Source organism: Mirounga angustirostris, unplaced genomic scaffold, assembly GCF_029215605.1.
Source record: "Mirounga angustirostris isolate CCGP_5_RB_7025 unplaced genomic scaffold, mMirAng1.0.hap1 SCAF_12, whole genome shotgun sequence".
NCBI classification, from domain to species: Eukaryota; Metazoa; Chordata; class Mammalia; order Carnivora; family Phocidae; genus Mirounga; species Mirounga angustirostris.
The window spans coordinates 45,041,208-45,054,776 of NW_026991720.1; the positions used below are offsets into that span (position 1 = coordinate 45,041,208).

Consider the following 13,569-nt stretch of genomic DNA (forward strand, 5'->3'; position numbering starts at 1 on the left):
CTGAGTCTGCCCAGGCCACAGCCAGCGACCTACCCCAGCCTACAATGATGTACCAGTAGAAGTATCTCCTCTCAGGAAAGAAGGTCTCCACTAGCAGGGTGAAGAGGTACAGACCCTCGATGAACAGCCAGAAGTAGTTCGACACGACACAGTAGTGGAAGAAAACCATTATGGCCTTGCATTCCACCTGCAGAGAGGGTGGGGAGGGTGAGGGAGGCAGGAAGCTCCCTCCGCTGGCCCCCACCCAGCCCTGAAAATCCCACCCAGCAGGAGCAGGGAGAATCCTGAGGGCCCTTCAGCTCTGGCATGCTTGGGCTCAAACATCCCATGGATCTGAAAGACTCCACAATCCTGGATTCGAAGAGTTAAAAATGGCAGCATCCTATGATTCTGAGTCGAAGCTGCCCATGGAGGCAACTCTACATGTGTCAGAAAAGGATGGGGGTAGGGTGAGCATGGGGCCCGCTCCCCTCCCTAGGCTCATTCTCCCCTAACTTTCCTGCTCCTTCTCCAGCCCCTCCAGGTAAGGGGAGTACAGAGGACCCCGCAGGAGGCTCCTAAGTCAAATGAAGATTTTAGACATCAAGGGGGAGACTCCCGGTCCCCAGAAATCTCAGACAGATCCCCCTGCCCCCTCCACATGTGCCCTCTTGGGTCAAGACCCTGTGCTCTGGGCTGTTCTTTCCATCTTATTCCATCAAAACCTATCTCCTCTGCTTACCTCCAAAGGTATGAGAACTGGGGAGATGGTCTGGAGAGACCCAAGCCAAGCAGCCCCTCGGCTCTGCCACGGGTTAGTTAAATGACCAGGGGCCCAGAAAACCCTCTCTCTAAGCCTAGTTCCCTTCTTGGGCAAGCGAGACTTGGCGTTTCCACCCGACCCTCCACATCTGCTTGGCCAAGTACATACACAGACTGAGGGACAGGAAAGGACATGGAGCAGGGGTCTCGCCGGTTACTAGCAACTCATGGTCATTCCCGGATTTCTGCATCCACTGGGGACAATGCCTTCACCCTCAGGAGAACACCTGGATGGCGGGGGGAGGGGGGATCACAGGGAAGGGAGCCCCGGAAGGGCCTTCCCACCAGGGGTCAGCGCACTCACCGTGGAGATGAAGCAGTGGTTGTTGTCCTGTTCCGCATAGAGGATCCAGTCCTTGATGAAGACGGAGATGGCCCTCAGCATAAATGACACGAACAGGTTCATGTGGATGAAATTGCGGGTGCAATGTAGCTTCCTAGGCCAGCAAGCCAGCGGAGGGAGAGGCCTTAAAGCAACAACCCCACAGCAGCCCCTCCTCCGCTCCGAGGTCTGCTCGGGGCCAACTCCACGGCTCTGTCTCAGGGGCTCCCCACCTTCCCACCTCCTTCCCACCCCTCTAAATCCTCACTCACTGCCAGGCCTTTGTTGCCTGGCTCCACAACTCCGAGAGCCCAGACCTTCCCCTCCTGTGGCCTTGGTCCATCTAGACCAGGAGGATAAACGTGAGGCATGGAGGTCTCCTGCCCAGGGTCCGTCCATGGCCCTGGACAGGTCAGCTGCCCTCTCTCAGATCGAGTTTCCCATCTGTTATCAGAGGGGTGGGGGAACTGCCTTCTAAGGGACCTCCAGGGCTGACATCCAGGGGAGAAGGCAGGGGCGGGCAGGACACAGCAAGGGCTCTGAGCTAGGGGCTGCTGCACTGGCTCGAACGCTGCTGGTATGTGTCGGGGGGTCCTTACCGGAAACGACACAGGATGACCATGGCAGTGGTGAGGGTGACAAGGGATGTGCTGTAGCCAACTGTGTACAGGGCCTTGACTGACAGGTAGTAATAATCCTGGAGCAAAGCACAAAACGTCCAGGGCTCCACATGGGGCTTGCCCCAGCCCCCAGCGCCCTTGGGCCAGGGCCTGCCCACTCCAGGGGTCCACCACCCAGCTCCTCCCTCCTCTCTTCTCCTCTTGCTGATCTCACCTCCTCCTCTCCCCGCTCAGTGCCTCTACTACCCTGCCCCCCACCCCATCCCCCATGAGCTTCTTCCTCCCCTCCACAGTGTCTGTACTCTGCCCATGCTCAGGAAATGCTTGCTGAACACAAGGGCACTGACCAATCAGATCAGGCATCAGCCTTAGCCTGAGAAGCTCCCAGGAGGCCCCCCGCTGGGCCCTGCCTCAACCCTTCAGTTGCTGGGCCACAGGAAGGATGTGTGTCCTGGAAGAGTAGCCAGGGAGGTAGGGGCCATGTAGTGGGGGCTGGGGGAACTCAGGAAGCAAGGCAGATGCTTCTTGGCCCAGAACGAGTGAATGAAGGCCTTGGTCTCTGTGCGTCTGGCTTGGGTACACAGCAGGGACTCACGTGCTGCCTAGGGACACCTAGGCCCAACAGGAGCCAAGGCCTTTGGTGGGGACACCCGGTCACCAGCCTCCTCAGCCCTACCCCCGCCACCTCCCCGTGGGGACAGCCACTCACCTGGTCCCCAGGCTCGTATTCATCATAGTCATCAAACCCACACGCGTCTACATAATGAGGGAACGGCTCTGACCATCCATCCTCAGTGCAGTTCCGGCTCACCACCCTCACGTCTGCAGTAGAACAAAAACTCAGTGGGGCACGGGAATGATTTAAGAAAACCCTGCAATTCTTACTTGAAATTTACTTCTTAAGGGAGAATTTCTAGAAACCCATACGCGCATCTGGGAAGCACAGTGATTAAAGGTTCATGAAATTTTGCCCCGTCCGCGGGAACATAGGAATTGCTGGTGACCTCAAGCTCAGCCTTTACACGAAGGACACTGGGGAGGACAAGGCACAGCTGATCTCTTAACAAGGGCTGAGGGCACTGGGCCCCCCTCTCTTCTGGAACTGGCAAACGCTCACTGACGAAAGGCTTGAGCCTCTTCCCTAGGCCCTGGGTCAGCACTTGTCAAACGTCGGTGAACAGAGATGAATGATGTGCGATCACCATTGCAGACTCCAGCCGCCAGCGCACTCCAACCCTGGGATTCTGGTCCAGGAGTCAACTCAGGTGACTCTGGAGCCGGAGTGCCCCTCACACATCAGGAGCTCTGAGCCTTGCAACAGCTGCAAGATCCCGCACCAAGGGGATACATGCATGGCTTGCTTCATTAACAAGGACCAGACCTCCATTAACCTAGCGCCAGATCTTATTAAGATACGTATTTAGGTTTAAAAAAAAAAAAAAACTTTCGTCTTCCCAGGTTTAGAGGTCTGTTTCCTGTCACTAATGTACTTTAATTTCCTTTTGATAGACTGTAAAGGCCATTTTGTAGGACACCAAAGGGGAAGGAGTCATTTACGGTCTGTAGGGTGGAATCTAGATTGGTTTTGGCCCCGCCTGGGGCCTTTTAGCTTTTAATGATTGCTCATTTTATCTTCCCCTCTCCCGATTGTCTGTAAGGGTGAACCACGGCCATCCCGTGGAGGGGAGAAGGCAAGCAGCCCCCTCTGCCTCCAGCCCTGGACTGTGGCCCCAGACCGACCCCTGTTCCCAGACTGGCTTCCTGGGAGTTTACCTGTTCTCTTAGGGCACGTGGCAATGGTTCTTTCTTTCACAAGATTCAGGGGCCAGGAACTTGTGTAAAACAAGACACTTCCACAGAAAAGGAGCTCCAGCACCCATGTTGCTGGAAAGATCCCCCTGCTGTGGCCAAGGCCACCTCTGGGGAGGTTGGGAAGGAGGCAAGGGCAGAGGCCAAGACAGGAAACCCCTCTACTTTTCCAACCCCGTGTCCTCGCCAGCTGAGTTGGAAGAGCTGAGGCCAAGTCATAACTTGCCAAGAGAGTCAGAAACACACTTCCTGGGACTCTGGGAAGAAGCAGAGGGTGAGTGACCCTGCCACAGAAGACAGCTCTGCCCAGAGTGGGGAGACTACTGGTCTCTACCGCTTCTCGAATTTGGAGTCCTGTGACATAGGACAAGGAGGATGCCTGACAGGCCCAGGGAGAGGAGGAGTCAATTCTGTCCCCCATTTTGATGCCAAATTCCTCCTTCTTCCAGCAAATCCATGTCAGGCTGTTACTAGCGACCTCCTTCCAAGTCCCTCTGAAACTCTGCATGTCCTGGGGGAGTCATGGCCTTGGCCAAGTCCCCTCCCATTCCTGGGCCTCCTCTCCTCTCTGCTTTGCCCACAGCAGGGTGGTGGGAAGAGGAAAGGGAATCTGTTTTGAAAAGCAATTATTTAAAAGTGTCCCAGAGGTAGAAGCCATTTCCTTTCTTTTATTTTCCTCCTTTCTCTGTTTCTTTTTATAAGACAGTGTGGGCACAGAGGCATATAAACCTTTTTGTTCAGAACTATTCCACGAATTTGCCGCTCTATTGTTCTGATGGAAATCTCCAGAAGATGGAGTACTCTCTAGATTGTCAAAACCTTGCCGTGACTGTGCCCACTTCACTAGACTATTTTGCCCCAGCAATTTCGTAGGAGCACAGGATTTTAGGGCACTGGTTCTCAAAGTGGGCACCCTACCCAGACAAGCCCATCAGCATCACTGGGAAGACTGGCTAGATATGCACATTCTCAGGCCCCACCCCAAGCCCACTAAATCAGCGGCTCTGGGGGCTGGGAATCCGAGTTTTAACGAGCCCCCTAGGTGACTGAGGTCACACTGAAAGTCGGAGAACCACCGTTGCACCTGGGAGTTCCAAACTATCAGGGGTCATCGAATCCAGGGGATTTGTACTTGGAGTCCACAGTGTGGCTTCGAGAGATCTGTGCTCCCAGAAATTGTACGCACAACGTTCTGTCTGAGCACGTGAGTGCAAGTTTCTGTGGAGAAAATCCACAGCTTTTCCAGAGATCACACAGCCACAGAAAGGCCCTGCTTGCCCTGGAACGGGGCCGCCAAGCTCCCGTGTCAGCACATGCCCTCCCTCCAGCCAGCCCATGGTGGGCCCCAGTTTATCCGCTCACCTGAGAGATCCAAGGAGTTACTGTCAGGGAAATCGAACTCCCCTGCAAAGCACAGAAGTGGGCATGAGTCAGCACGCACAGCCATCAGCATGCCAGGGCTGTGCGTGGTGTACTCTCTACCCTGGAAGGTCAAGGCCATCCCTGGTCTGAAGGACAGAGGTGGGGTCTCAGCCAAAAGGCTGCAGTACACACAGCAGCCACACACCTTTCTGACACACACACACACACACACACACACACACACACACACTGTGCCTTCTGGCATCAATCCCATTTGCTCTGTACTTCCGTGATGCTGATGATGGCCCATGACTCAGTTCTCCCCACTGGGCCACAGGAAGTGGAAATGGGATATCGTCAGGAAGGTGGGAGGGCCTCCAGACTGGGAGAGGAATGGAAAAGGATGACTGGGCCTTTTCCAGAAAAAGGCAGGAACAGCAACACGGGTCCTGGACTTGGGTTTCTTCTTGGGTCTACAAGCCTCCATCTCAGCCCCCAACTCTCTAATCCAAGGGAGCCCAGGACTTCATCCATGGACATTTTTTCTCTCTCTCCTGACTCTTTATACCACCTCCATCCTTTTCTTATGACGAACCCCCTGCTAGCAATGAGCCCTCGTTTCCTTTCTACTTCTCAAAATCCTCTGTTTCCAACACATAGCTGACATGCCACCCCCTCCAAGAAGCCTCTCCTGACCTTTTCATTACCCTGCCTGCATGCTGCATAGTTAGTTCTCTCAAGCTTGCCCTCCATTCCAGTGTCAAGGCCACTGAGGATGTCAGTATCTACACGGGCTCACACACACACATTCAGGCCTGTACAATGCTCATTTTCTATCCCATCCACCAGTGTGTCTCAGCCTCCCAAATCAGCCCATGAGCACCCCGAGGCCAAGCGCTATATCTTCCATCTGCCTGTGTCCCCCACCTCCCCAGATGGCTAAGGGCAGGCGGTAGGGGTGGGGAATCTGGTCCCTGAGGAGCCTCTCATGCCACCCCCACCCATTCCCAGCAGTCAGAACTGGGCTCCCGCTGGATGGACAGATGGACAGATGATCAGCAGCCTGTCCTCGCCAAGGTTCCTCTTACCAATGGTTTCTAGCTTCCACACTGAAACAGAGAAAGAGAGAGAACCCAGAGGTGAACGAGGGAGCTAGAGTTGGGTCTGCTCTCATTGGGTCCTGCTGAATTCCTCCCTCCCCCACTCCCCATGCCCAAACTCTGCCGGGGACCCAGGGGCATGAGGACTATAGGCTGCGGGTGGGCCAGACATGGGAGACTTCTACCTCTCCCTCCAGAATGCGACCCAGCTGCGGAGAGATGAGTAGAGGCATTTGAGAGGAGGAGGGGAGCTCAGGGCCCCTGTATCTTCAGTAGCCTGCAAAGCAGCAACAACTACAGAAAACACATTCGGCCCTGGGAGCCACGACATAGAAGGAGAAACGCCATTCTCAACTTTCTCAGCATGTAAGGCAAGTCTCACTAATCCAGCTTTGTGAACAGAGACGCTAAAGGGCCCTGCCTTAATGAGCCATTAAGGATCAGGTGTAAATAACACATTCATGGTGCAGTTGCCAAAGGGAGGGACGGAGTGTGAAGGAAAGTTTTCCTTAAAATCTTAGTTCACCACTGAGTCATTTTGCCTTTTTGGTTGTTGTCGAAAAGAAGCAGTCTCGTCATGGTACCTGACACAAAGTAGATGTTCAAGAAGCCTCAAGTAAATGATGAATGAGAGGAGTACGTGAATGGAGGAAGTGGGGAAGGCGGTTTCCATAGGAATGCAGCAGGATGTGGCTGAGTCACCAGCTGCCACCGCACCGAGGCCCCCCCATGCACACTGTACCCCGAGTTTGTCTCTGATTCCAAATTCACTTCCTGTCTGGCTCTGGGGCCACACCCAGCCCCCCAGCTGTCAGGATGGAAGAGCCTAAAGCCATCCTCCTTCTGGGCTGGCAGGTCTGGAGGTGGGAGGTGTGGCTAAACAACCAGAAGGGGAAGTGGGAGGAGGGGAAGGGAGGCATCTTAGCTAAACCTTGCCTCCCCTGGTCTTCGGATGGGGCCCTGCACCCCAACATACTGCCCCTCTCCCCTCTGCCACCTCCCACAAGCACCTGCCCCTCCAGGCAGAGTCCCGGTTGCTAGAGTTCCAGAAGTGAAAGAGAATATGCCTTCTGCTTCTCCTAGACAGGTCGGAGGATGGAGGGAGGCAGGACTCCGTAGTGGAGTGGAGTTCGAGCACTCTCCAGGTCTGGAAGGACACTGGCCTAAGCCTTAGGTAGGTGAAAGAGGAAGCTGAAGACCAGGTCACAAGGTCCTGTGCATGAGCACACAAGTGACTCAGATGTCTCTAAACCCCTCAAGAGTCCCTGCCGTCCATCCTCCCCTAAACAAGGCCCCAACCCAGGGCTCAGCAGTCAGTGGGGCGGTTCTCAGGACATCACCTGCCTGAAGCCCAGCCCTGCCTAACTTGGTGTCCTGCTTCCCTCCACAGCCACAAGGAGTGGGGTGGAAGACCAGGGTCCAACTCTAGGCCCTTCCCAGAGTTAGGGCAGTCTGGCTGGAGAGCAGCCCTTCTTAGGAGTCTACAAGGTCCCAGCTGAAAGGTGGGAACTGGCCTAGAGAGGCCAGCTCACACCTGAAGAAGAGATCTGCACGAACCCCTCTTTGTCAGACCCTTCCCCTTGGAGATGTGGTCATTAAGGCCTTGTGCCTTTTCTCAGAGCACTGCCCCCTCACTTCTGCCCCCTGTCCCGACATCCTGAGTCACACAGCTCAGGCACTGTCCACCCCTAGGACTCTCAAATGGGTCTGGGGCCCTGAATATCTCCACAGCACATCAGTGGCCCCCCCGAGACCTCAAACACAGACATGTCCCAAGCTGAGCTCTTTGCGATACCATACCTAGGATCTAAGTGGGTATGCGGGTGTGGACACGGGTGAGTGTCTTGTGCCCAGCTGCCTGAAGGCGTCTCATTGTGTGTCCATCTTTGGGTATCTCTCTGGGTCTCTGAGCATCCCTGTACGTGTGATACTGATAGTAACACCAACTAACACTACCGACCATTAAAATGTGCCAAGACCTGGGCTACCATGTGCATTCCTCCACATGATTCCCCAGTCACTATGCCACATTGCCATTTGACAGACCAGGGAATGGGGGGCAGGGGACAGAGGGGTGAATTGCCTCATTCAAGGTCCAAATTGGGTAAGTGACAGAGCCCACATCCAAGGGCACAGCCTGGCCTCACACCCAAGGGCGCATCTCGACATCACCCTGGGAGCCATGTCTGTAGGTGCTTCCATGTCCCTGTGCGGAACAGGGTCTATAGTTTCATGCTCCCACTAGCATGGGAGCTCTGGAACAGGGAATACTGGCCTGCAGAGGGCAGCAGGTCCTTGGTACTTGGGTCCCAGGAAGGCCTGGGGCCCAAGTGTGGGGAGCAGATTAGACCAATCATGGCCTAGGGAAGCCCCAGGGGGAAACTCACCTTGGTCTGGGTTGAAGATTCGGAAGAGTTCAGGGCAACTGACCAGGACCATCTCACCCACGCGGGCAGGCTTCCAACACGTGAGGTTGTCCCACATCCCAGGGCAGCCTGTGCAGGAGAGAACCCTGGTGAGAGGGGGCCCCACCACCTGCATGCACAGACACTGCCCACACCACACACATGCGGGTGGGCACACACACCCTGGGGAGCCAGGCCCTTGCAGGGGGAGGGAACGGTTTCAGGGAGAGAAGGTGAGGCTCACTGTGTGAGGCAGGGCTCAGCCTCATCCCTGGAAGACCCATCAAGGAGGAGCTGGACATTTCAGGAGCTCCTGGAGTGGAGAGGGAGCTCTCACCTAACTTTACGTCCCCCACAGCCCCACGGTGCTGGAAGGATTGTGGGGAAGGGAGAAGCAGGCCAATACCAGGCCAGGGCGGGATCACTAAGCATGAGATGTTGGGGGTCTTTGGAGCATCCTACCATCACCCCACACCAGCTCCCCCTAGTCCTCCCAGCCTCTGCCATCATTATGGGGTCCAGCTTCAGCTCGGTCTCCTCGGTGGGCCCTCCCTGCCCCGAGGGGAGGGCCAGGAACTGGCTGGCCTAAGGGTGCTGCTCCAGGCCCCTGCCTTCCAGATGGCGAGGCTCTGAGACCTGGAGGGGGAGCAGCAACCGCCCGACGGGGAGGGGGGGAATGCCGTCCAGGCAGAGGCCTGCATGGCCAAGGCCCAGGACTGTGAAGGGACGCAGAGCCCAGAGACAGAAGAGGCCCGTGCTGCGGTGGCGCAGGCCCAGCTTAGGCGAGGCAGAGGGCTGGAGGGGGAGCAAGGACAGACCGAGGGGTGTTTAGGAATCATCAAGACTTGGGGCCTCGCTGGATATGCGCTGCTGGGAGCAAGAGAAGGATGACAAGCTTGACGACCAGGTATTACCTTGGGGGCTCAGCAGACCCTCCTGCCCCTCTGCCTACCATGCAATCTCTCTCTCCTTCCAGCCTCGGCCAGCCTCGCCTGGAGCTCTCTGCAACCCCCGTGGCCACTTCCTCACCTCCCTTCGTGCTCCACCCCTTCCTCTGGCTCTATCCCTCCTCTTCTCTCCGCCGAAATGCCTCTGGCCACCAGCTGGCCACCTCTCCACCTTCCCTAACTGGGCCTGAGCACAGACACTGGCGGCTGCCCTGCCCCAGCGCCTCACCCCTCCCACCTCGGACAGCATCACTGGCTCATGGACTTAGGGACGGAGCTACACACAGACACCCCCCGATCCTGACACCTGCACTCCCTGAAAACAGCCTCCCGTGGCTGGGTATCCCCCCCACGGAAGGCCTGAGGTAACCCAAACCCAGCCTGTGCAAGACTCAGCTCAGCATCTCCCACTAGAGTCCCATTTCCTGTCTCAGCCCCAGCCAGACAGACTTGAAGCCATTTCGGCCCCTCTGGCCACGCTCGTCGTCTTCAGGCTTTCGCAAGCTCCCTTAACCCACGTGACTAACTGAACCTTTCTTTGTATACCTACAGATGACCCATTCTGTCCTAGAAAGAACACAGTCCTTGTGCAGCAGTCGCCAGACTCTCCTGTATGACCTCTGAGCACCCCGATAACATCTGCAGCGGGCGTCTGTGGTGGGCACGCAATCAAGAAATGGTACAGACCACTGCACTCCCTTAACTGATTAACTGCCCTAAACCCTTTAAAAAATCTCTGGGCCGGCAGAAACCTCAGAGTTGGCCTTTGGACAAGACTGCCTTCTTCCCAAGTGGCCAGTGTCCTGAATAAAGCTCATATTCCTTTCCAAGCAAAACTCATCTCTTGAGTATTGGCTTTTCGAACAAAGGGCAGCCGAAGTTGGGTTTCGGTAATAGACCGCCCTTGCTATGTCTCCTCCTTCTTCCCCCATATCCAACTGGCCACCATGTCCTGCCGGTCTGACCTCCAGGTATTTGTGAAATCCATGCCCTATTCTCCATCCCCCTACCCCCACTGAGTTAAGGGGTAAACTACCTTTTACTAGCACCATGGTCTCCTCACTTGACCCCACAAGGCTGTGACAGTGATCTTTTCAAAAGGAAAATCTGGTCGGGACATCCAACCCACCCCCAGCAGTGCACACCTTTCAGAGAACCTACCTCAAGTCCTCAACATGGCTCCCAAGGCCCAGGCCTTGCCTCCCTCTCTGGCACATGGGGAGGGGGTGAGGCCCTGGGAAAGGGCATGAAGTGAGAAGGGCATGGAGAAGGAAGCCCCAGGGAACCCCACATTTATCAGGTGGGCAGAGGAAGTGCATGCGGTGATAGAATTCCTAAGGGGGGGGCAAAGGCGGAGGAGGGAGGCAGCCACGTGGAGGGTCTGATGGCAGAGTACAGTTTCAGGAAGGGACCCACATCCTGCTGAGGGGTCTGTAAACATGGGCTTTGGAGAGGCTTCTTTACCAGATAAAGGACAATCAGCGGGTGACTGAGAGAGTGTCCCACCTCCCAGAGCTGTCCTGAGGATTAATGAATTCATACATGTAAAGCTCTTAGAACTCCAGGCTCACTCAATGCATGGTCACTGCTGTTACTGGCATTAATTTCATTATTTCAGTTAGGTGTCCCTGAGAATCATTCCCCTGAGAGAGGCCCAGACAAGGAGATGAAGCAGAGCCCTGCAAGGTGAGGAGAAATTCCAGTGGAATGCCACCAACCGGTCACAGAGGATGCCTGGGCAGGCTCTAGGCAGGGCAAGGGGGCCTAGGGCAGGCCTCATGGGCTCCCAGCCTCTCTGCTGGGGTCCATGATGGACTTACGGGTAGCCTTTGGACAAGAAGGCACTCCAAGCTTCCAAATGCAGAAAACCTGGTCTCTCAGAATTCAGACCTGGCTATTTTGGAATTCACACTCAGTCACATTGACCTATGGTCTCCTGGCTCCTGGGATGACCAAGTTTGGGAGCTGGAAGCACCACAGAAAACTCAGAGGGTAACAAACCAAGAAGACAAGGACACCAGGGCCACATGAGGGGAGCAGCGTCCCAGGTCTCACAGCAGTAGCCAGTTATTGCTGATTCCTGCCCACCCTTCACAGCAGGAAACCAGCTGGCACGTGGCTGGTTATGACGTCATGTCCTTGAAAGAGACCCAATGGCACATCTTTGGCTGCCGTGGTCCACGAAGACCAACCGTGGAACGGCCGTGGAGCAGGGCTGTGTCTGGCCCGTGCCCTAGAAGCCCCAGCCAACAGATACTCCCAAAATATGGAACATTAGGCCGTGGCACAACCAGCTGCTGCAGCCAGCTGACGTTCCTCAGGGCACTTCAGATAGAGGGTGCATGCTCCCGAGGGTTGAGGTGCAAGGAAAGATGCAGGCCCCAGGCAGAGATGCCATGAGGGGAGCTGGGGGCTCCCAGGTTGGAGGGCAGAGGCATAGAGGCATGGTGGGGAATCCATGCTCTTAGCAACTACTTACTCAACACCTGCCCCACCTCCCGCATCCATCAGGCCCGGGGCCACAGTGGGGCAGAAAACAAATTTGAGAAGTTTGCCGTGAGGGCAGAGGAAGCAGAAGGGCACCTGCATGTCCCTTCAGCACCTGCAAGGCAGCCTGAAGACTTGAATTTGGGTTGACTTCTGCCAAGGGCTCACTTCATGACTCTGACTCAGTTTCCCTGTGTGCACTGCAAGGGCAGGGTGTCTCTGAGCATATGCCCAACTCTGGGTGACCAGAGCTCAAGATTCACTCACGACCTGCTGGTGCCCAGAAGGGTGGCTAGGGAGTCCGGGGCTGCACTCTCTGACCCCACTGCCAAGACAAACATCTCCCAAGGGGCACCTGCCAAGGTGCCCCACCCTACCCCATGGCCTGCCACACTACAGGAGCCCTCCTGTTGCCCTCCTTAGGTTCCCAGCCTGGTTCCCCTCCAGGGACTAAGGTTCCTAGGGGCAATTCCTCCAGCACCAGGGCAGGTGGAAAGACTAGAACTGAAATCCATAATTCAAGGGCCCAATCCCAGTGTCTGGGTTTAGGGAACTGCCGTACCATGACATAGTAAGAATTATGTATTTGGTCTTAGTCCCAGCTTCCAGGCAAAGCTCCTAAACCTGTGGAATTTCCTAATAAGGGTGAGGGGCGTGTCTTTAGTTATTCATAAGCCTCTTTCAACCACACCTGAATTTATGCTAATGAGGTGACTCTGGGGTCATGGTGGTTGGTTGCCAGGGAATTTTCAGCCCCACCCACCAACCTCAGGGGAGGGGGGAGGAGCTAGAAATTGGGCTAATCACCAATGGCTTAGGATTTAATCATACCTACATAACAGAACTTCCATAAAAACCCTAAATGATGGGGTTCAAAGAGCTTCTGGGTTGGTGCATCCCAAACTGCACAGGGACAGAAGCTCTTGCCCTTGGGATCCTTCTGGACCTCACTCTATGAGCCCCTCATCTGGCTGTTCTTGTATATCCTTTATAGTAAACCAGTACATGGGTTTCCCTGAGTTCTGTGAGCCATTACTGCAAATTATTGAAACTGAGGAGGAGGTAGGTCATGGGAACCCCCAATTCGTAGTCAAGTCAGACAGAAGTGTGGATGACATGGGGACCCATGATTTACAACTGGCGTCTGAAGTGGGGGAGGAGACAGTCTTCAGACCAAGCTCTTAGCCAGGAGGGTCTGTGCTAACTCCAGGTAGTTAGTGTCAGAAGTGAATTAAATTGTAGGGACACCAGTCAGTGTCCACAGAAACCTGGAAAACCCACACGTTCAATGTCAGAAATGCTGTGAGCAGAAAAACAGTTTTCCTTTAGGGGACAATGTCCCTGACCCCATCGGGAGCTCAAAGCCCTCCGACCACCCCTCTGGCCCACATCACTGGGGTCGCAGGAGACTCAGGTCGCCACCTCGGGGCTTCCCAGAATGCCCCATGCACACTTCCACAGTTCTCACCTCTCAGAGGTGGTGTGGGCTCTATCTCGTCTCCCCTCCTTCATGGGGCCTGCTCTGAATCCCCCCAGAAACCGCTTCCGGGGAGATGAGGAGGATGGGAAAGAGCCTTGGGTTTCTCTAACTGAGGACAGCAACTCATTTTCCTTCCACCCCCACAGAATACATCCAGCTTCTCTATCCCCATCTGTTCCAGGCTCTAGTCCCAACAAAGCTTGGTGTTGTTGGGACTGGAGGATTTCAAGACGCCT

The 13,569-nt window shown here is 55.4% G+C and overlaps 1 protein-coding gene across 5 annotated transcripts in view; it reads right to left on the reverse strand.

Annotated features, from left to right (window-relative positions):
- ADCYAP1R1 (ADCYAP receptor type I) overlaps nt 1-13,569 on the reverse strand; it is a 57,389-nt gene that overhangs the window by 23,337 nt on the left and 20,483 nt on the right. For 3 of the 5 annotated variants that reach the window (XM_045864467.3, XM_045864465.3, XM_045864466.3), the window contains exons 4-10: nt 8,402-8,509; nt 6,003-6,023; nt 4,915-4,956; nt 2,453-2,565; nt 1,723-1,820; nt 1,106-1,238; nt 34-187 (exon numbers count right to left, since the gene is read on the reverse strand). In XM_045864467.3, the coding sequence (XP_045720423.1) occupies nt 34-187; nt 1,106-1,238; nt 1,723-1,820; nt 2,453-2,565; nt 4,915-4,956; nt 6,003-6,023; nt 8,402-8,509 (669 nt within the window). The remainder of the gene's footprint in view (nt 1-33; nt 188-1,105; nt 1,239-1,722; nt 1,821-2,452; nt 2,566-4,914; nt 4,957-6,002; nt 6,024-8,401; nt 8,510-13,569) is intronic. The other 2 variants (XM_064575094.1, XM_045864468.3) reach the window with 2 other exon arrangements.